This window comes from Asparagus officinalis, chromosome 4 (genome assembly GCF_001876935.1).
Source record: "Asparagus officinalis chromosome 4, Aspof.V1, whole genome shotgun sequence".
Classification (NCBI taxonomy): domain Eukaryota; kingdom Viridiplantae; phylum Streptophyta; class Magnoliopsida; order Asparagales; family Asparagaceae; genus Asparagus; species Asparagus officinalis.
The window spans coordinates 85,725,729-85,746,823 of NC_033797.1; the positions used below are offsets into that span (position 1 = coordinate 85,725,729).

The 21,095-nt window shown below is 35.4% G+C and overlaps 1 protein-coding gene and 1 long non-coding RNA gene across 3 annotated transcripts; both read left to right on the forward strand.

Moving 5' to 3' along the window:
• On the forward strand, nt 3,094-6,216 carry LOC109837808. Of its 2 annotated transcripts, none has more exons than XR_002246456.1 (5): nt 3,094-3,426; nt 3,812-4,003; nt 5,285-5,374; nt 5,533-5,602; nt 5,716-6,216. It is a non-coding gene; the product is annotated as an uncharacterized LOC109837808 (long non-coding RNA). The 2 variants fall into 2 exon arrangements; XR_002246457.1 differs by having other exon boundaries at nt 5,288-5,374.
• On the forward strand, nt 7,385-18,454 carry LOC109837809 (F-box/LRR-repeat protein 10). Its single transcript, XM_020406169.1, has 4 exons — nt 7,385-7,800; nt 7,878-8,083; nt 8,969-9,062; nt 16,879-18,454. Exons 1-4 carry the CDS (start codon nt 7,567-7,569, stop codon nt 18,295-18,297), a joined length of 1,953 nt encoding a protein of 650 aa, XP_020261758.1. The 5' UTR covers nt 7,385-7,566; the 3' UTR covers nt 18,298-18,454.

Below are 21,095 nucleotides of genomic sequence, written 5' to 3' on the forward strand. Positions count from 1 at the left end.
ACAGTTATAACTGACCTTAAATTGGTTAAACTGTGCAGGAAGAGACAACAAAACCAGATGCACTAATAACTCGTCACAAAGATCGAGTTTAAGTGCCTTAAGCTTTGAAGCAATATGAGACATTTCCATAATGTACTCCCTGATATTTCCTTTGCCCTTATACTTCATTGAAATCAAGCGAGCTAAAAGCGTGCTTGTTTCTACCTTATCGTTTTTCGCAAAACGCTTCTCAATTTCGGCAAGGAAATCTTTAGCCTTAGTAATCCCTTCGGATTCTATGCCCCTGAAGGCTTCCGGAACGCCGCGCTTAATGATCATAAGACTCATGCGATTTGAACGCTCCCACTTCTCATGCTCCTTCTTTGCATCAGGAGTGCTATCCGCATTGAGAGGTTGGGGTTGTTCAGTTCTTAATGCATAGTCAAGATCCATGCAGCCAAGAACAATTAATATGTTCTCTTTCCAAACCTTGAAGTTTGTCCCATTTAGCATGGGAATTGAGTTGATGTTAGCAGAAATTGTTGCAGCAGATGCATTAGCTGAAATAAAACAAAAGAATGCTCACATCAATAACCATAATCAATAAAATTCAAATAATGACAATCCCCATCCAAGATACCGGCACAACATTAATATCAAGTCTTTGGACAGTAATATTAACTTGTAAGTGATACCTTGTTGCAATGATCAAACATTGACAATAACTCATGTCAAATAATGAAACTATCTTTGGATCGATTCATTATTCACATGTAAACCTTATAATTGTCACACGCTTATCATCGCAGATGTGTATACAGTCTAAATAAATATTAACCTTCCTTTGGGCCGATTAAATATTTACACGAAAGCATACACACAAACATCTCACATTCCTCATGAACAATCTACACAAGAGAGGTTACTTTGGCAACTTCTTGCTTCAATTAATCAATTGGAGTGAGAGACAACCTTAATACCTTAGTGTCATAATATTTGAATTAAATAATTGATTAAAAACCGAATTAGATTTAAATTAAAAATTTAAATCAACTGAATTTCCAAAAACTTAATTGGAGTCTTACAGCTTAATTAGGGCCCATAACTTAATTGAATAAATTAAGTATACCAAAGTGGACCCAGGAAAAGCCGAGACTTAACCATAATGAACACGAAGTTCCCTTAACTTCGAACGCGAGGTTCGACTGTATTGAGTACGAGACTCACTTAAGCACGAACGCGAGGTTCGTCTGAAAGTGAACGAACGCGAGGTTCGTTTGATAAAAGAACGCGAGGTTCAACTTGGGAACGAACGCGAGGTTCGTTTAAAAATGAACGTGAGGTTCAACTGAAGTACGAACGCGAGGTTCGACTGTAGCACGAACGCGAGGTTCGTCTGAAGTACGAACGCGAGGTTCGACTGTAGCACGAACGCGAGGTTCGTCTGAAGTACGAATGCGAGGTTCGTTAAAAATTGAGCTTGACGCTCACCTGAGTTGAACGCGAGGTTCACCTTAGAACGAACGCGAGGTTCGTTAAAATTGAGCTTGACGCTCACCTGAGTTGAACGCGAGGTTCACCTTAGAACGAACGCGAGGTTCGTTGAGCGCGAAGCTCGGTTAAAATTGAACGAACGCGAGGTTCGTTTGAGGTAACCACCTCCTTAATTTTCGCCATGAACCCTTAGGGTTTCAAACTGAAACCGCCGCCGACAAACCCAAAAATCTTTGATTTTTATTTTCAAAACAGATCCAGAATTGGAAAAATTGAAGAAAAAAAAATCAAAGAAAAATCCAAAAAATTCCAAAAAGGTACTGTTCACCGGCGATTTTTCAGTTACTGTTCATCCAAAAAAAATACTTTACTGTTCACCCGAAAAAATTTTCGCTGCTGTTCACCGAACATTACTGTTCATCCGAACCCAAAAATTGAATCTTTAACTAGAGATTTAAGATCAAAAAACCCAATAAAACTTAAATCCCTAAGAATTAATCAAGGTGGCTCTGATACCACTTGTTAGATCTACATCAAAACTTGAGATCTAAAACCATATAGCCATGATTAATTCAAAGAGATTAACAAGAAATCTAAAGAGCGGAAGCTTATACCTGAATCCATTGTTTGATCTTGAGATGTGTTTTGATCTTCTAACCTTAGGGTTCTCTCCAGCCGAATTTCTCTCTTAGATGGGGTGAAGAGAATTAGAGAATGTAACCCTAGGTTAGGGACCATAACCCCTTATTTATAGATGTTGTACTTTTGTAATTTAGCCCATCAATAAATTACAATTACAACCTGGTATCTGCACATATAACCCCATGACTTATTTAAATACCAAATTAACCCAACTTAATTGATCACTTTAGTGGGTTATCCTGAAAGATAGCAATACACATTGATTAATCATATGTGCCCACAAATAGATTTATTAGATTAAATCCAACATAGATTGCTTACACAAAGCAGGCTTATGCATCTACTTATTGTTCACGAGAGTAAACGTATGCTGCGTAATTAAGCTCAAGAGGATCTAGAGCACTTATTCTTTCAATGACCTCTCTGCTTTGGCGTGGAAAAAGAACTTGAGCTAGTTGTGTATTGGTAGAGATCCTTTTCCATGGCATCTTGAGGTGGATTGATGCATATGAGGCGTAAGAGTAATAACTAACACTAGTACAAAACTAAACAGTCCAAACGGTTATTAGAACCGTTTGGACAAGTAAAAATAGTCCAAACGGTTGAATCCGTTTGGGATATCAAAACCCAAACGGTTGAAACCGTTTGGACTATTAGGAGATCCCAAACACAGTCACCAAACGGTTTCAACTGTTTGGGATGTTTATCCCAAACGGTTTAAACCGTTTGGGTGATTTAGTTATTTTACTTTTTTAAAATAAATAATATCTATTTTTCAGTCTCTTCGTTAACTAAACCGGCTCCCCCCACCCCCCTCCAAAAAAAAAAAATTCCCCTTCCCCCAAAATTTCCCCAAACTCTAACAATCCCCGCGCCTCCTTAACCCGCAATCTCTACAAATCATCTTCTCAATCTACCAAGCAATTCCGCCTCTCGTCTTCAATCATTCATCCGATCATCAGCGAACAACGACAACCGTCTCCGGGCCACCAGCGACTGCCGACGCTAGCCGATCGACACACCAGCAGCAAGAGCACCGACGACAGCGCCAGCGTCGACATCTCTGGCGGCGATATCACGAGGCGGGAGTCCAGAAAGAGGAAGAGGAATGAAATCGAGATGAATATGGATATGCTGAGGATCAAGGAATTTGCTGTCTCCCCCGAAAACGATCAACCGACTCCGGACATCAGCGGATACAACGCCGGCGAAGAGTTCACCAGAGACAACGGCACCGCCATCGGCGGAAACAACACGGAAGGGGACAACAACTCCGGAGGACAGAAGAAAACGGTGATGCTGAGAACCAAGGTTAATCTCTTTTTTCCTTCGAAACACACATCTAACTGTTTGACATTATATATTTGATAGCTATTTGTAAGTTTTAAATTTCTTGATGAGCTGATCTGAAATATTTGGTTGACTGGCTCTATTGATCTTGTGTACAAATCTTGTTTCATTACTTTATGTCAATAAATCTAATATTTGGTTGACTGGCTCTATTGATCTTGTGTACAAATCTTGTTTCATTACTTTATGTCAATAAATCTGATATTGAGCATTAAAATTCTTCATCACTTGTGTACAAATCTTGTTTCATTACTTTATGTCAATAAATCTGATATTGAGCATTAAAATTCTTCATCAATTGATTATATGTTGCTTCCTTAGGAGATTCATTTTCACCACTTTGCAGTTAAAAGAATTCGGAATTTGAATGGACATAGCATAGGCCCTTACCAAATACATGCTGGAAAATCTGTTCCAATTGTAAAAGGTGGTGAGCAGGCAAAGATGGAGGAGGGTGAATTTTTTACAATTGAGACTTTTGGAGGAGGGAGATATGAAGGGAGAGGAGGTGACCATCAAGGTCATTCCCAAAGCTAAGGTTTGTCCCTCTCCGGAATGAGATCTAGTGATGATTGATGCTACTATTGTGCTTACTTTTCGTTATTGTGTATGCTTTATGTTTGGATCTTATTCACGTCCAGGATTCAGATCTCATAATTTCGAGCATAATTGATTGCGGTCCATCTACAATAATATTTCTTGAAGATTTAAGAAGCATTGCACATCCATAATTGTTCTTGTTTGCTTTCTCTGTCTTGTAGTGATCTATTTATGACTTGTGTGGCTTGAATTTGATGCTTGTAAATGAGCTGTTATATGTTCTTTTCCTTTTTTTCTTCCTCTTTCTTAAGAGTTTTTTGTCAACTTTGTTGCTTCAATATACTCTGTTTGTCTTCTGTGATGTGTATTATTTGACACGTTTTTATTGTTCTTTGAAGTCTTTGTGCTATGAACTGTTTGTCTGATAAAAAAATCAGACAAAATTTCTCTGGACTATTATATTTCTCTCGACAATTATGTTTGTCTGCAAATGTTTTCTTTTCATAATTTGGGAAGTTGCATATATGAAGAAACTGTGATGCATATATAGACATGACTTAGCCTTAATGTTCAGACGAACTACACTTAACGAGAGTCTGATAACTCACCATTAACCACATACTACAACCTCATTCAGCAAGTTCATCTGATGTTGACGCCTTCTGGATCTTTATTACCATGTAGAAAGATGGAGTCCCGTTGGCCTTGAAGGCACATAAGCTTGTATGTCGAGAAATAGAAGTACAATCATTTGTGTGCGATCTCTATTTGCCTTAGCAAATGTTTTCTGATCAATATGCTCGGTTTTCTACAAAATTTGGGTTCCATGTTTTGTCAAAAGCTTTATTCTTGCATCTCTGGTTACCTTGGAAACGAATTGGAAGTTTGCATAGAGCTAGAGTGCCAACACATGGCTAGTTTTTGGTCATGGGATCTCTTTAACTAAAATTATTGCTCCACTTTAAATCCTCTTCTGGTGAAAGAGGCTTAGATGATATGATATTGATGTATATGTCTGGTCGATTGTCTTTGATAGAGGTATTGTTTAGATGTTTCAGACTTAGTTTTAAACTAGTTTCATTCGTATGAAATGGTGAATGGATGCTTTCTGTACTCCTCGATACATCTTTTATCTAGTCTATTTTTGTTTTGTGGTGTGGAAATTGATTTTGATTCCGACATCAACATGGTGGCATGCTTCTTTTTCTATCCATACTCTCTTTTAAATTTGCAGTTTATATATTAATATTGTTTTTATAACTGGACTGTTATCTTGTAGTAGAAAGGCAAAAAGGTGGTTGTGATTGGTGGGGGCTATATTGGCATGGAAGTTGCTACTGCAACCATTGGATGGAATCTTGATACCACTGTAAGAATACTTTAATATTTGGTTATAAATATGTCTGCATAGCTAGGGAAAACTTTATCATTGTAACATGTAAGCTATAAGGATTGACATATTCTATTTTGTGTCCCTTAAAACTGTCTGTACTTTTACAAACTAATGACGCTTAATCTGATGACAAGGTTATTCACTCCTTCGCTCGCTCGGAGATATGACGATCTTTATTCTGAAACTGGCATCAAAATATTAAAGGTGACTTTAATTTTTTACTTCTTTACAATATATTTTCGAACCTGTAATCACTGTTATACTCTCTTTTGAAATTATATGATACTGTACTTAATGAATTTGAGAAAAATTTGCAGTTGACTGCGTCGCACATAGAGCCATCGAGTATAACACTATACCAGTTTGGTAACACCTTGATCAGTTCTCTTTGTTATGAATTGGCTTATGCTGAGTCTAAAGGGAGGATGAAGAGGGGAAACAGAGTGTGGAAGATTGCATTTGGGTCTGTCTTCAAGTGTAATAGCACAGTCTGGAGAGCGTTGATGACGGTGAATCCTGCAAAAGAGAAGAATCAGTGGATGGCTGCGATTGATAAGTTTACTGTGGAGGTTCCTAGAGTTGCTGCAATTTGAAATATCTGATACTGGTTATTGTTTGGAGTTAATGGAATTTGTTTCAAATATTAGTTATGTTAGTTTTAACAATGTTGTGGGAACAAAGCAGGCATTATCTTCCCTAGTGAGATTTTTAGATGCAAGGGAGAAATTAGGTAGGTTAATGTGTATTTGGTCAGAGAGAGGTTGTAGCAGAATCAACAATGGCTGCATTGTGATACCCGTGATCTTGTATTTGATTTATTCTCAACAGAGAGATTTTGAGTAATCATTGCATATGTTTATGTTTGTCTCAAATATTATGTATTGAGTAATCATTATGTATGTATATATAATATTGGATATTTAGCATCGTTTGAGATATTTTTGTGTATGTATATGTTTTCGATTTTATTGTGAAATATTAAGAAATTATTGTGTGAGATGTGTATATTAAATGTAAGCCGGTAGATAAATAAAACAGACAAAATTAAAAAATGTTAAAAATCAACGGGCCAAACGGTTTAAACCGTTTGGACAGATTTTTGTCCAAACGGTTAGAACCGTTTGGACAGATTTTGGCCAAATAGGTGGAACCTTTTGGACAAAAATCTGCCCAAACGGTTCAACCCGTTTGGACAGTTTTTACATCCCAAATGGTTACAACCGTTTGGGATTTTGTCCAAACGGTTGTAACCGTTTGGGACTTTGTCCAAACGGTTACAACCGTTTGGGCGACCGTTGGGGGAAAACTCATCCGGGCGACCGTTGGGGAAAACTCATCCCAACGGCTTCAGCCCAAACGGGTTTTTTTCCTGTCCAAACGGTTGTAACCGTTTGGGACTGCATTTGCCCAAACAGTTCCAACCGTTTGGACAGACCTGTTTTGTACTAGTAAGACATAAGAGTAATAACTAATCTGCAACAACAAGAACTACCACTCGACAACAACAACAACTAATACTCAATCTCAAACAACTACGGTTCAACATTACCAACTAACGTACAACCTTAACAACTGTCATTCACAACTAAATCCAAAGTTTTACAAATTAACTTTTACAATTAAAAACTTTCTCAACCTTAACAATTGTCATTCAACATCAACAATTAGCTCTCAATCTTTACAATTAAATTAAAAATTTTGTGAACTGTTATACATGCTTACCATCTAACTCATGAAGAAATACCCTCTTGTGAACTGATTTGATTTTTTTTCCGATACAGTTATCTTGTGCTTTTACAACTGAGATGAACCGCACAAGTCCATTAAAGCTTCAGTGGTATCTTAAATACTCCCATCGCAAAACAGGTACATTCCATATCTTATTTCGGGGCGTCTAGCATTTTTTATCTTATTTCGGGGCGTCTAGCATTTTCCCCTTTGGTAAATGATGATGAATCGATGATTATCGACGTTAGCAAATCTCGACGCCCACAGTAAACTCGAGAAACCAAAGTGCAAATTGTTAAAAGCTTAGGCACCACTTAGCATAACTCGCCCGGGAATTTTACCAGCGGCAGCGCCCACGAATAAAATCCTCCACCATCGGCTTCCGTCCTTTTTCTTCCTTCCCCCCAGATCCAAAAAATTTGCCAACACGACCCGACGAAATGGCCGAAGAACGATCGACGAAAACCGACACGACGGTCCGGGACGAACCCGGAACGAATCCGAAACATCCGAACCATTTATCCCGACTCGATCTCGTCCTCCCGTTGACCGTCATCTCTACGATCCTCTCCAAGCTCGACGTCCGATCCATCTGCTCCGCCGCCGCCACGTGCAGATCCCTCCGCCACTGCGCCTCGCAAACCCTAACCTTCGTCTCGTCGTTCCACGTTAACGTAAGCCATCCGCCCTAATTTTGTTCGGTTGATTAATTTATTGGTTCGTCAAGAGTTTGGATCTTGTTGGGGTTTAGGACATTGCGCCTTCGCTGGATCTGTTAAGGCCGATTCTGCGTCAAAATCCGTACTTGAAGAGCCTGAAGCTGGATTGCGCAAGGCTTGATGATTCGTCGATTGAGATGTTGGCTCGACCGTCGCTAAATGAGATCTACTTGCATAATTGTGAGAATCTGAGCGGGAAGTTACTTTCGCAGTTAGGGGAAAAGTGCCGGGATCTCAGGTAGATTATTATTGTTTTGTCGTCTATCTTTCTCAGCTAAGCATTTCAATTAATTGCTTGCTAAAAAGGGGTTAATAATTATGCATGATGATAGTTATCATCATCTGAACCCTCGTATGGTGCTTTGAAGCTCTATTTCTGTATTCTGTACCTTTAATGCAAGAACCATATATCTCGTTTGTTTCCATTTTATAAATGTGTGCGAAAAAAGCAATAAAGTTTAATTGTTTGTTCACACGTCTTAGCGCATAAAGGTCAACATGAATGATTAAATTGAGTTCATACAACAGCTTTTTCTTTTCCAATATATGTTACCATTATGTGTAAGTAGTTTCATTTACTCATCAATGAAATATGGTTAGATGATCCTACCCTTTTACTCCCAAGGAAAAGATGAATTTGCCAATTTGTTCACAGAGAAAAAAGAGAGTAATGGAAAACTCAGAGTAAGCCTTCGCGGATACATGTGGAGGTAACCTTACTGACTAGCTCGATAAAGCCAACTCTAAATGGATGGGATAAGACTACCTATTTAATGTTCTCCTTGATCTGTTTGAACGCTGTCTACTTCTAGAGTATGCCTGTTGAAACTAATGGAAAGTTCTGGATAAAGTGCATAATTGCCCGTGAATGGTCAGTCTTTGCATAAATTGTATTATTAAAGTGATATTTCCCTTCTTTTGTGGAAAGTCATTTACCTTCTGTGCAGTGTATCTATTTGGTTGTTGTTGTACAGTATATCTACTAGGTTTTGAATCTGAGCTTGCTAGAGCAGAAGACATTATCATAAAAATATTCTTTGCTCCAAATTTATTACATGATACTATTATCAGATTGTTACCGGTCATTATCTTCTTTCCCCTCTAATAACTAGATATTCTGCAGGACTCTATATTTGAGCTCTTTAGCTGAACGTAGAAGGCTTGTAGTGCAGTTTTCTGATTTAGAGGAATTGCTTAGCGGTTGTTCGCATTTAGAGGTAAGTTATATGGTTTACTTTATAAATTTCTATATGCCTCTAAATATCAATTGCTAACTGAGAATGTTGATCAATGTGAATTATGCTTGACGATTATGACTGTGGAGAGAATGTAGGTGGCATTTGAGTCATTTTTGCTTTCACTTTTTTGAAATCACAAGTTGTACATATCTCTTCTCTGCAAGCCTTATGTTATTTTAGGCCCATTCGTCGTGTACCTATGCAATATGCATGTGTATGTACGTACGCGAGGAAAATGGGTATGAACTGAAAACTCATTTTACTAAATGATAGGTTACTAGGATACTCAGTTCTCTAGGCATATCGGAGCAAATGGACCTCATTGTTGAACATAAAAAGTTTACGCAAATAAAATGTGAAAAGTGAATTGTGTGGGCTTTGAACTCAGAACCAACGAGCGGAAACTCAAAGGATGTTGCGGTATAATCATTTTAAATGAAAATTCTGATTATATCATATGGAAGGGGTGATCTGAATGAATCATAGAGTATATCTACTCCTCAATTTCGAATCATATCAATCACTCCAATATCCTACTCATATCTCAATAGAATCACAACTAGCCCCCATTAATTTTTCCCTTCCTAACTATTCTAAAGTTTCTTGTTCATTTACAAAATATGATCTCTTATGCAAAGAAAGGAGAATAGATGGGTAATCTTTACCAAATAACCCCAAGCTGCATGCTAGAAGTGGCACCCAGAGAAGAAAAAGATAGGGAGGAGAAATAGGTATAAAAATTCTAAAGGGAGCACAACAATTTCGATTCCATTCGATTATTGTATCCGTCCAATCAAAGCAAGAATGAAGAGAACTCCAAGGAACCATTGTAGCATGACACTAGGCTATTGCTCCAACAAGAGCTTTCCACCATGAACTTATCTCCTCTGCCGCAAATAGTGTAACTATGGCAATGTGAAGACCATACATCACTGTCCATTCTCCCTCTTATATGAATATCATCGTGGTTGTCACTTGCATCCTTAAAAGTCTTTCCGATCTGACCATTCCTCAAGGGCTATTCAGGACCATCTGATTCCGACTATGTACCATTGTTAGGGTCAATAAAGCCTATATGGCCATTATCCTCATCCATCAATGGCACACATATATGACCTCTGTCGGCGTTATGCAAGCCCATTGCCAGCGAGGCATGCCATTATTGTCGTCGAATTTGTCATCATCCGCAACTAGAAACTCGGCTTTGTCGCTATCATCGGGTCCCGCTGTTGCACTGTTGAACCCACAGCCTACACGCCACACCATATGCCCTGGTCAACTTTCTATCTCCCCTCAAGATATACAGGGAGAGAGGAAGAGAAGCCAAATGAAAAGCAACTTAAGCTAGCCTGCTGCAGCACAATTGAGATTAGTTAAAAGGTCAAATTTCAAACTTGTCCAGCAAAATTAACCCAAGGCCTAACTGATCAATGTAGGCTAGCAGGCCATCAAAGTGAAAGTAAAACTTGTAATTTATACACATCCATGAAAGAAGGAAAACTAAACAATCATATTTGGCCCAATGATTCAATCTGATCTGATTTAAGACAAAGGCAAAATGTGTCATGAGAAAATTGCAAGTATCCCCAAGATACCAATGGACTTGAATTGTTCGAGACACAAATGAGCTTAAAATGCTCAGGATACAAATGGGCTTAAAATGCTCGAGATACAAATGAGCTTAAAATGCACAAGACACAGAAGGGTATAAAATGTGCAACATCCAAAAGGTATAGATTGCCCATGGACTCAAATTGTCCGAGATTCAAATATGTCCTGATATGTAATAGGGTATCAATTGCCCGACATACAAAAGGGTATAAATTGCCCTAGATTCCAATAGACTTGAATTGTCTGAGATTCAAACTAGCTTTGAGGCAATAAAAGTGCACCCCACTACTCTTGCGGGGCACATCATATAAGCGACGTGCGTGCCTTGATGTGCCACAATGTGTCTCATAGTTTTCCTACTATTCTTGGTGCATCTTCTTCTAATTTAAGACAGAAATATGTGTCATGAGATACCAATGGACTTAAATTGTTTGAGATATAAATGAGGTCTCGAGATACAGAAGGGTGTAAAATGCCCAACATGCAAAAGGGTATTAACTGCCCATGGACTCAAATTGTCGGAGATTCAAATATGTTCAAATTAGTATAAATTGCCCCGTATTCCAATTGACTTAGATTGTTCGAGATTCAAACCGGCTTCGAGGCACTAAGAGTGCACCCTGCTCATGTGGGGCGCATCACATAAGCGAGGCGTTGATGTGTCTCACTGTTTTCTTACTATTCTTGGTGCATCTTCTTTGGCTTGCTATCATTATTGTTTTGTCATTCTTGTTCTCCTCCTTCCCTAAATTCTTGTTACCCGCAAATCTTATTTTACTCTTTCCCCTTTGTTGCAATCATTATTGCTTACCATACCTAGAACATTGACTGTGAAATCACAAACTACTGTTCCATATATCGAGACATCGTCTATTTCTAATATTGAATTTGATGACGTGTTTTTTTATTGAAGCATTGTTAAACCAAGGCCTAGTCATACTATTTATATGACTATTTAAATGTTCAGCTTCTTAGAATGGTTGTAACTTGGATGCATAGTTGCGCAATTCTCTGGACCTCCCTCGAATCATTGTATAGTTCTTGTGAACCGGTTTTCAGTACATTTGTGAACCAATTCTCTCTGATATACGAATTGGTTCCCTAACATGGGCGTACTGTTTATAAGTATGCAAGGCACAAAGTTCCTTGTGCACATGTGCAAGATGCAATGTAATGTGCACAATCGAGCGAAGGGAGACACATAATTGAATATGAGTAAATGAGCTTACTCTATCTAAATACCTATATTAATATAATATGGAATGAAAACATGATCCCAACCTGAACTATGTGAAAAGAAAAACTGAACAAGAAAAACAAACTCTATAAAAAAGAAATATTTAAGTATTTAATATAGAAAATATTAAAATGCATAACTAGCTTTCTAGCTTTGTAGTTTTCTACTATACACTTCGAAAAACTATACGCACGTCAAAGAAGATTTACAACGTACCACTTACTAAACTTGTGTATCGAAGCAAGCTACCTCCCATCGATCCAAAACTTCTAAGTGGTAAATTGCGTACCTGGATTTGTACCACAACCCGCTACATACCATGTACTATGCAACAATTCTTGGATGTATGGTTTCATAATAGTTCTTTTATATTTTTTCTCCATGATGAATTACTAAAACTACAGAACCGTAGCATTAAATAGATAATTACTTTCTTTTAACATTTAACTAGTGTCAAAATTATGCATTGGGTTCTCATTGTCTAATTTGATAGGTGAACTTATTTTGACATGTTTTAAATATCAAAATCTACAAACATATTACTTGTTTATTTGACATATGTATCAAATAATTTTATTTGCGGTATGTGCCTCACTTCACTGAGGCGCACACATTGTCTTGCGCCTTACACATAGTACGCATAAGGGGACTTTGCGCCACACTTTGCACCTTGAGCCTTGATAACACTATTTAAAACATGCTCAAATTGCTCGACATGCAAGAGAGTATAAGTTGCTTGATGTGCAAAAGGGTATTGATCTGCTTGAGATAACAATGAAGTCAAATTGTTTGAAATTCAAATTGGCTCAGATTGCCCGAGATGCAAAAGGGTATAGTTGCGTAGCATGCAAAAGGGTATGAACTGCTCGAGATACTAAAAAGCTCAAATTGTCCAAGATTCAAATGTGTTCAAATTGCCTAAGATGCAAAAGGGTATAAATAACCCAACATGCAAAAGGATATAAGCTGCCCTCTAATTGTTTGGGATTTAAAGGGGCTCAAATTGCTCGAGGTGCAAATTATGAATCGAAAACAAAAATCATGAGTATATTTGTGTAGAAAAATTAAATATGCATAAATAATACTAAAAAAGATTTAATTGTGTTGATCTCTAAGCTGTTAAACTAGGCAAACATGTATAATTCAAATGAATTGCCAAGATTAGTGAAATCAAAATCTACTATCAAAATTAGCATAAATTTAAATTTATTAGCCAAATTTGGAAGAAATCAAAATCAATTTCCAAAATCGATAAAATCCAAACTCTAGATATAATAATGGCGTTGAACCCTAACTCGTTAAACTAGAAAAAATGCACCATTAACTAAATTGATTTGTGTAGAAAAATATGCACAAATAATATTAAAAAATTCAATTATATTGACCCCTATGTCATTAAACTATACAAAAATGCACAATTTGAATAAATTGCCAAAGTTAGAAAATGAAAAATTAACTATCAAAATTGGCATGATCAAAATGAACTGTTAAAATTGACAGAAATCAACATCAATTACCAAATTTAAAAAAATAATTTTTTTTTTCAAAATTGTAAAATTCAAAATCGACTTTAATGTCACCAAATTTAAATTTCAACTCTAATGTCATCAAGCTTGGATTCCATGTCCGAATTCGACTTCCATGTCTCTAGACTGGATTCCAAATTTAAAATCGACTTTCATGTTAGAAAGTAACTGCAATTTCATATCCAAGAAAGCCAACTCCATGTCAGAAACAGAAGAAAATAAATCACAAATCTAACCACCATATTGCTAAAAGGAGTCAAATTTACTATTTTTCTCAATATACTTATTGAAGACACATCAATTGCAAATTGAGTGTATGCCCTTCGTTAAATCAATTAATTTCTATTTTTTAATTTGTACTGACTTGCAAGTCTCTTAATCGGAGATTTATCTCTTAGAAGATGATAATTAACAATAGATTCTTGAGTCTATTGGAAGCCATAAACCCACACAGTAATAAAACCTTCTCCTGTAGAGTGAATTTTACAGGTTCAATATGCAAAACAAAATAATCTACCTTCATTAGCTGTAAAAATCTATAGCTAGTTGAGGGAGACAATTTTGACCCCACAACTCCTATCTACTTGCTAAATGAGTTGCTTATAACTAGTATCCCCACTTCACCCACCCACACGTGCATGCAAGTCGCAAGGGATGAAAGATCTTTTTCGTCTTAATCTTAAAGTATAGGTAGTGATGAAAATAAAGTGATTATTGAATGTATATGGAGATTAGTTTTGTAGAGAAGTGCATTTCTTTTAAACTATTATTCACGTTCTCCTTAAAGTATCATAGCTGTCAAAAAAAGTCATTGTATTCTTGATTTTTCTAAAGAGGAATAAATCTATAGTCGAAATCAATCCTTTATTTCATATTCTTTTGAACTAATAATGAAGTTCTTTTTGGTTAATGTTTATTTTTATTGTATTTTACTTTTAACTAATATATAGTCCATAAATATCATCAAAGACTAACTAATCTTCCTCTTGGTTCTAAATTCCTTAATTTAAGGATATTATAATGTTTGAAGTAAATTGACTAAATTATCAACATGAATAAGAAAGTTTTAATTTTTTAATTCTTAATACACCATTTTTATAAATTTTATCTTAAATGACATCATTTTATAATTCTTAGTACACCATTTTAATAATATTTATCTCGAGATAGACCTAAGAGTACTTGGTTAGAAGCAATTAAAAAGGATATGATAATGATTAACTTAACGAAGGAGATGATAAAAAATCAAATAGAATGGAAGAATATGATTCATGTAGCCGACCCAAAATATTTGAGATAAAGGCTTTGTTATTGTTATCTTAAATGACATTGCTTGTTTTCTAAATTTTCACTCTACAAATAGTATCCAAGATATAGTAAATCATTCGAATGGACGAAAACATGAAAGTGATAAGTTCATTTTAATTTCATAAATTTATTTTCTAAGCATGAGTTCATATTATTTGAGATACTTTTGATGCTAAGAAAGACCCTAAATACTAAGAATACTAGTCAGGATCTAGAAAGAAACGAAGAAGCTACAAGTTATCACTAGGCCAACTGGGCTAAATCTTGCACTACTGCGAAGGTGTAATGAACTTCCCCATTGCGTCACTCCATCAATGTTCTCCCATCTTATGGGCCTAGTTTCTTGATATCATACTATCTGTTTCAGTCTTTGAAGGGAGTTTTTGGTTAAAAACATCTTTGAACTCTCGCTTGCCGAGTAGTCTTTCAATATGATTGTTTGATGGAGTAAGTTTCGATGATGTAATCAGTTGTGGATTTAGAAAAAAAAATCTTAGAGCGATGGACAATACATCTATTTATTTAAAAATAAGAAATAATATTATAAAATAATCAATATCAAACTATATTCCAATTAATTAATAATTTTTAGTTATATTTAGTTACCAATTCTAAAAAAAATTACTTTCTACAATGTCTAATTTTTATGACTCAAATTCTCAAAATAAATAATAATCCATTAACTATCAATTCATTTTACACTTTAGTATATTTCAATTTTTAGTAAAATTGAAGAAACCATTTGACAAATAAACTAATTTACTGCATATTATTGAGATATTAAAAATTTTGAATTGTATCTCTCAATCATAAATAAGCATATTAATGTGAAACTAGTAATAAAACAAAACGATATTTATTCTTTAGAATACAATTCAAAAGAAAAATTTAACTCACTTGATAATTGGTAAGAAGTTGAGGAGGATCGTGCAATGGCTGGTCTTGGCGGTGGTCCGGGTGGTGGCGGGTTGGGCTGGAGGTCCAGGTTGTGGCGGATCTAGGTGAGGGCTGGTGAGGGTGTGGGTGTAGCTTTAAGGGTTAGGGTTTGGGGATTTTGAGTCTGTGTGGTGTGAAAGAAATAGTTTGGGGTTAATAACCTAAGTTGCATGGGTACGACGGCTGGTACGGGACACGACAAATTTGTAGAATGTAGGGTACGGGCACACAGCTATATATATGTAAGTTATGCATATTTATTTGCATTCAAATTAATAATTTACATAAAATCAATGTTGTATTTTCATTTACATGAGATCAACTAATAAGAAGTAGATGTGAAGTTTTCTACGTCCAAGAAGTGCATGAGGAGCGCTTCAAATTAAAACATGTATTCTATGATTTGAGTACACGCCTCAATAAACATATGCATATATTCAAGAAGTGCCGATGAAGTTTAGGTACGGATACGGGTATATGTCGGGTATGGGTAAGGTTTCCGATTCAAAGTACCCATGTAACATAGTTAACAACTAATGTTATAAATATTTAATACAAATTCTGGAGAAATCTTTTTGGCCTTGTGATGCTTCATATGCTATTTATATTTCATTCCTACTAAAGAAGTACTTCATATAGTGTTAATTAATGCACTCTGTCATGTATTATTTGTTAAACCTAAATTTTTAAAAAAAATTCTAGTTGTAATAGGCTGAGTGTAAGTAATGTTGGATGTGTGACTAACTGTGAAACTTATATTGATGCTTAAATGGCACTTGTGAACTGCCTTTTATTTTAGTTGTAGGGGAAATTGTCTATGGGTCATAAATCTTTTAGTTTAGCTGTGATGTACAAATGAATGATAATCCATGCTCTTCTTTTTAGTATCTCTATTTTTCCTCCTTTTGAGGTCAAGTATACTAAGGCTTAGCATGTTATCTTGATCAAATCTTTCTAAATATTTTTTTTTTCCTATTCATGGTAAAGTGGGAACTATTTTCATTGAGATAGACGTTGGTCTGTTTTTATTTAATATTGTAATATTTCCCGTACATATGCATGCTCTACATGTACATTGTACATGAGCACCATAATTAATAAATTGCATGGAATCTCTTTTTTTCCAATATAGGTTACCTAAAGTAAAAAATCTGACATGAAGAATTTCTTTTGACAGACTCTGATCTTGGCACTTGATGTGTCAAAATTTGATAATCCTAAATTTGCTGAAGTTTGGGCGGCTGCTTCAGAGAAACTCACTTCTCTTGAGATTGGATATATTCCTATGGCAATGTTGTCTGCTCTGCTCACTTTGAGCGCAGGGTCACACCAGCCTGAGCATCGTATGAGACCACCAATATTTCCAAGTCTTCAGAAACTCTGCCTGTCAGTGGACTCTATAACAGATTCCTTAGTTACATCTATTTCAATAGGCCTTCCATGTCTGACGCACATTGATCTCCAAGATTCTCCCTTTGTAGAACCTACAGCAGCTACCGACCTGACCAACAATGGCCTTCAGCAGATAAATCAACATGGAAAACTCAAGCATATTTCATTGACTCGGAGTCAGGAGTTCTTATTCACCTATTTCCGACGAGTAAATGATCTAGGAATTCTTCTAATGGTAAACACTTGCTCTGCATTGGAGAGCATCAGTCTTGGTGGTTTTTGCCGAGTTACCGATAGTGGTTTCAGAGAAATCCTATATTCATGCCCCAAACTTCGGAAACTTCGAATTTCCCATGGAAGTCAACTGACAGATCTTTTGTTTCATGACATCTTCGCCACTTCTTTGTCTCTGACTCATGTAAGTTTGAGGTGGTGCAATCTCTTGACTAATCCTGGTATCGAGAAGCTTTCATTCAGTAAGGAGCTATGTGTCCTTGATCTGAGGGATTGTCGAAAACTTACTGATCCTGCCTTGAAATCTCTAAGCTCTCTTTCTAAGTTACAAACACTGCTTTTGGATGGCACAGATATCAGTGATTTGGGATTGTCGTACTTGGGCCATGGAAACTGTCAATTAGTCTCACTCTCCTTAAGAGGTTGCAGGAAACTAACAAATGCTTGTATCTCTTCCATCTTCAGCGGTTCTTCAGCGCGCTCTCTCCAAATTCTGGACCTCTCTAGGCTTCCAAATTTATCTGATGATGGGATATTCTTACTAGCTAAAAGTAGGGTCCCAATTGTTGAGCTCCGCCTCAGAGAATGTCCACATATAGGGGACGCTTCAGTAATGGCATTAGCATCAATGCAACTTGAGGGTGGTTTGCTTGGTAGTAGCTTGCATTTGCTGGATCTTTATGATTGTGGTGGCATAACTCCACTTTCATTTCGTTGGTTTAAGAAGCCTTACTTCCCAAGGCTTCGATGGCTGGGAGTGATTGGGAGTGTTAATAGAGATATGGTGGATGCATTGGCTAGAAGGCGACCTTTTCTGCATGTCGCTTGTCGAGGTGAGGAACTAGGAACTGGATATTGGGATTCGTTAAGTGGATGGTATCGGCATGAGGAGGACGAGTTTGATGAGCTTGAACAGTGGCTTTTGGAGGGCGATGATGAAGATGATGAGGGAGAAGAAATGGAAGGTTAGTGCTGCTTCTGTAGATTTCCATGCTGCAGGCATGTGTATCCTTATTGCACTCACTTATTTTATGTCATTCTTGTGTAATAGGGTTAATTGTGGATAGCCCTTCTCTACTGTTGCTCAATTGTAGATAGACCGCTTGTAGTTTCTATTGTTGCAGATAGACTGTGTATTATCGCCCAATAGCGGATAGACCCCTAATAGTTCTATTGTTGCAGATAGGCTCCCTGTGCTATCATCCATTGGCAAATAGATTCACTTTAGTTCTAATGTGGCAGATCGACCCCTTGAGTGATTTATATTGACTCTTTTACCCTTGAAGAAAGAGAAAAATTATTTTTTGAAGTACACTTCCTGCGATAAAAGAGTAAAAAAAAATTCACTTTGGGGTCTATTTGCAACAATGTCTCATATTTTGTACTACTAGAAAATTTCGGTGATTTAAGGGAATACTTGTATCTCTAAAGCTAGTATAATGCACGTGCGTACCTATTTTATTTTATATTTTTAAAATTTTTTGTTGGCTACAAAATGCTGAAATGACTTGTACAACAATGTAAGTTATAAACAATTATATTTTTTTAAATGAATAAACTGTACGATAAAGTTGTGTATAAAGAACTGTACAATTAATTATTATAATTTGGACAATTATAATTTATTTATAATTTAATTATAATATATTAAATAATGTATTCTCTTTTAAATATAACAATATTATACATATCATAATTATAATACTATTAGTAGCTATATTTAAATTTCATAATTAGTTTATTACACTATTATTAAATAATTTACCTAAGTGTATAATTATTAAATTACATTATAATTCATCAATTTAAAAAATACTATTAAAATTATTATACTATTAACACTATTATAATTACAATAAATATAAACTAATTTTCATATTATTATTATATTTTTAAAAGGCTAATAAGATGAAATGTAACAAGTAGTCCTATTTTTATTATTTTTAATTTTTCTAAAATTTTAAATATTATGTGAAGATAAATTAGGGATAAATTTTAAATATTCTATTAAATAACTTAATTCAATAATAATATAATAGTGTGACCAAAGATTTTGAAAAGTGAGGTAATGCATAATTAACAAGAGGTTATATATAACTAGTGAATGATTAATTATAACTAATGACATATTTGAGAATTATCAAATTAAAAAGGGCAAAAATGGAAATCGAAAGTTTTGACATGGCAAACCTCTCTTTTATATGCTAGTATGAAATACGTGCATTGCACGTGATGCATATTATCATAATAGATGAAACATTTGAAGGCTATTTAATACTTTGAAAACCAATCTTATGTCTATATATTAAACACATACTTCACAGGGAGCATATTAACTTCACATAGAAATAAACAAATCACATTAAAAACAAAGATTTACACCTAGGCTCATAAACATGGAATGAAAAAAAAAAAAACTCCAGCACAAAAACACTGTCATACTTCAGCTTCAAATAATATCTCTACGTTCCAGGATCACAAATGCAATCGAAAATAAAGAAAGGACCAAATTAAAAATAACATTTTATAGCTATAACACATATAATGATAAATAAGCGTGCAGGCAAAAGCACCAGCATGCTCAAGATTTAAAAACATCTCAACATTCTAGGATCAAAACACTAACAGATACAAAGGCAGCATCAATAGAAATAAACAAAATCACAAACAATCAATTTAGCCCAACAATAGGATTCCAAGATTGTAAAAAAAATCAAAACTCTCAGATTCTACTTGGTGATTCCAAGGGTCCAGCTAGCAAGGTATCGAGTCATATGATCATTATATGGTTCTTTTAGGATTTTGTATGCCAACAAGTATGCTATAATCTACTATTCTTTGTATTTGAATGTAATACAAGTCGCCGTGCGAGCACCTTTGATCGCAGAATTATCAAAGGTGGTTTTGAAAAGAAGACAGTAAAACACACAAAATAATTTAATTGACGAAGGAAAATATCTTCTTTAGATTATGAAGATTAAAATATTACTAAATCTCTCTCTCGCAATCTCTCTAGAATAAAGAACAACTTCTCTATCATCACTAAACTCTAATCTTTTGATTAAAATCTCTTTTTTTTTTTTTTTTTTTGAATCTATTTTCAGATAGCCCCTAACTTTTGGGGTTTACCTGAAAAGGTCTTTTTGGGTTAAGTGATTTTTCCAAACTTTTTGAGGGTTATCTCATAGTAGGCCTAATTTATTGGGGGATTTAAGACAATTAAGGGATTTAGAGGATTTTCTTGCAAAGAACTAGGTAACTGACAAATATATATTTGTCAATTTAGATAGCCACTGAGGTTGGGGCCTACTTATTGATTCTGAAGGGAGTGAAACATGGGAAGATAACGATGCATCTATTTTCTTGATGACAATTATAAAATCAAGGTTTGATCTCAGAAATATGAAATGGGAAGAGCAGAGGCTCCGCAATGCTGCAGCTCTAGCCAGCATAAAACCATTGGTATTCTTTTTTGTTTTTATTTTCATTTTTCATTATTATTGAGCTCTTAAACCTTAAAACCAATCCAATTATTATTTATGCATACTAGTATAGTGCACGTGCTTTGCACAACAACGTACTTATTTTGTTTTATGTTTTTTATTTTTTGTTGGTTGCAAAATAATAAAATGACTCGCATAGTAATATAAATCACGAACAATTATATTTTTATTTAAGTGAATAAATTATACGATAAAACTATGTATAAAGAACTATATGACTAGTTGTTATAGTTCGGATGATTATTATTTATTCATAATATACTAA

Excerpts from the sequence above, each read along its gene's own strand:
- LOC109837809 (XM_020406169.1), top strand. The coding sequence starts at position 7,567 with ATGGCCGAAGAACGATCGACGAAAACCGACACGACGGTCCGGGACGAA. Across the intron at positions 7,801-7,877 it reads TCTCGTCGTTCCACGTTAAC|GACATTGCGCCTTCGCTGGA; the intron begins GTAAGCCATCCG and ends GTTGGGGTTTAG. Across the intron at positions 9,063-16,878 it reads GCGGTTGTTCGCATTTAGAG|ACTCTGATCTTGGCACTTGA; the intron begins GTAAGTTATATG and ends TTCTTTTGACAG.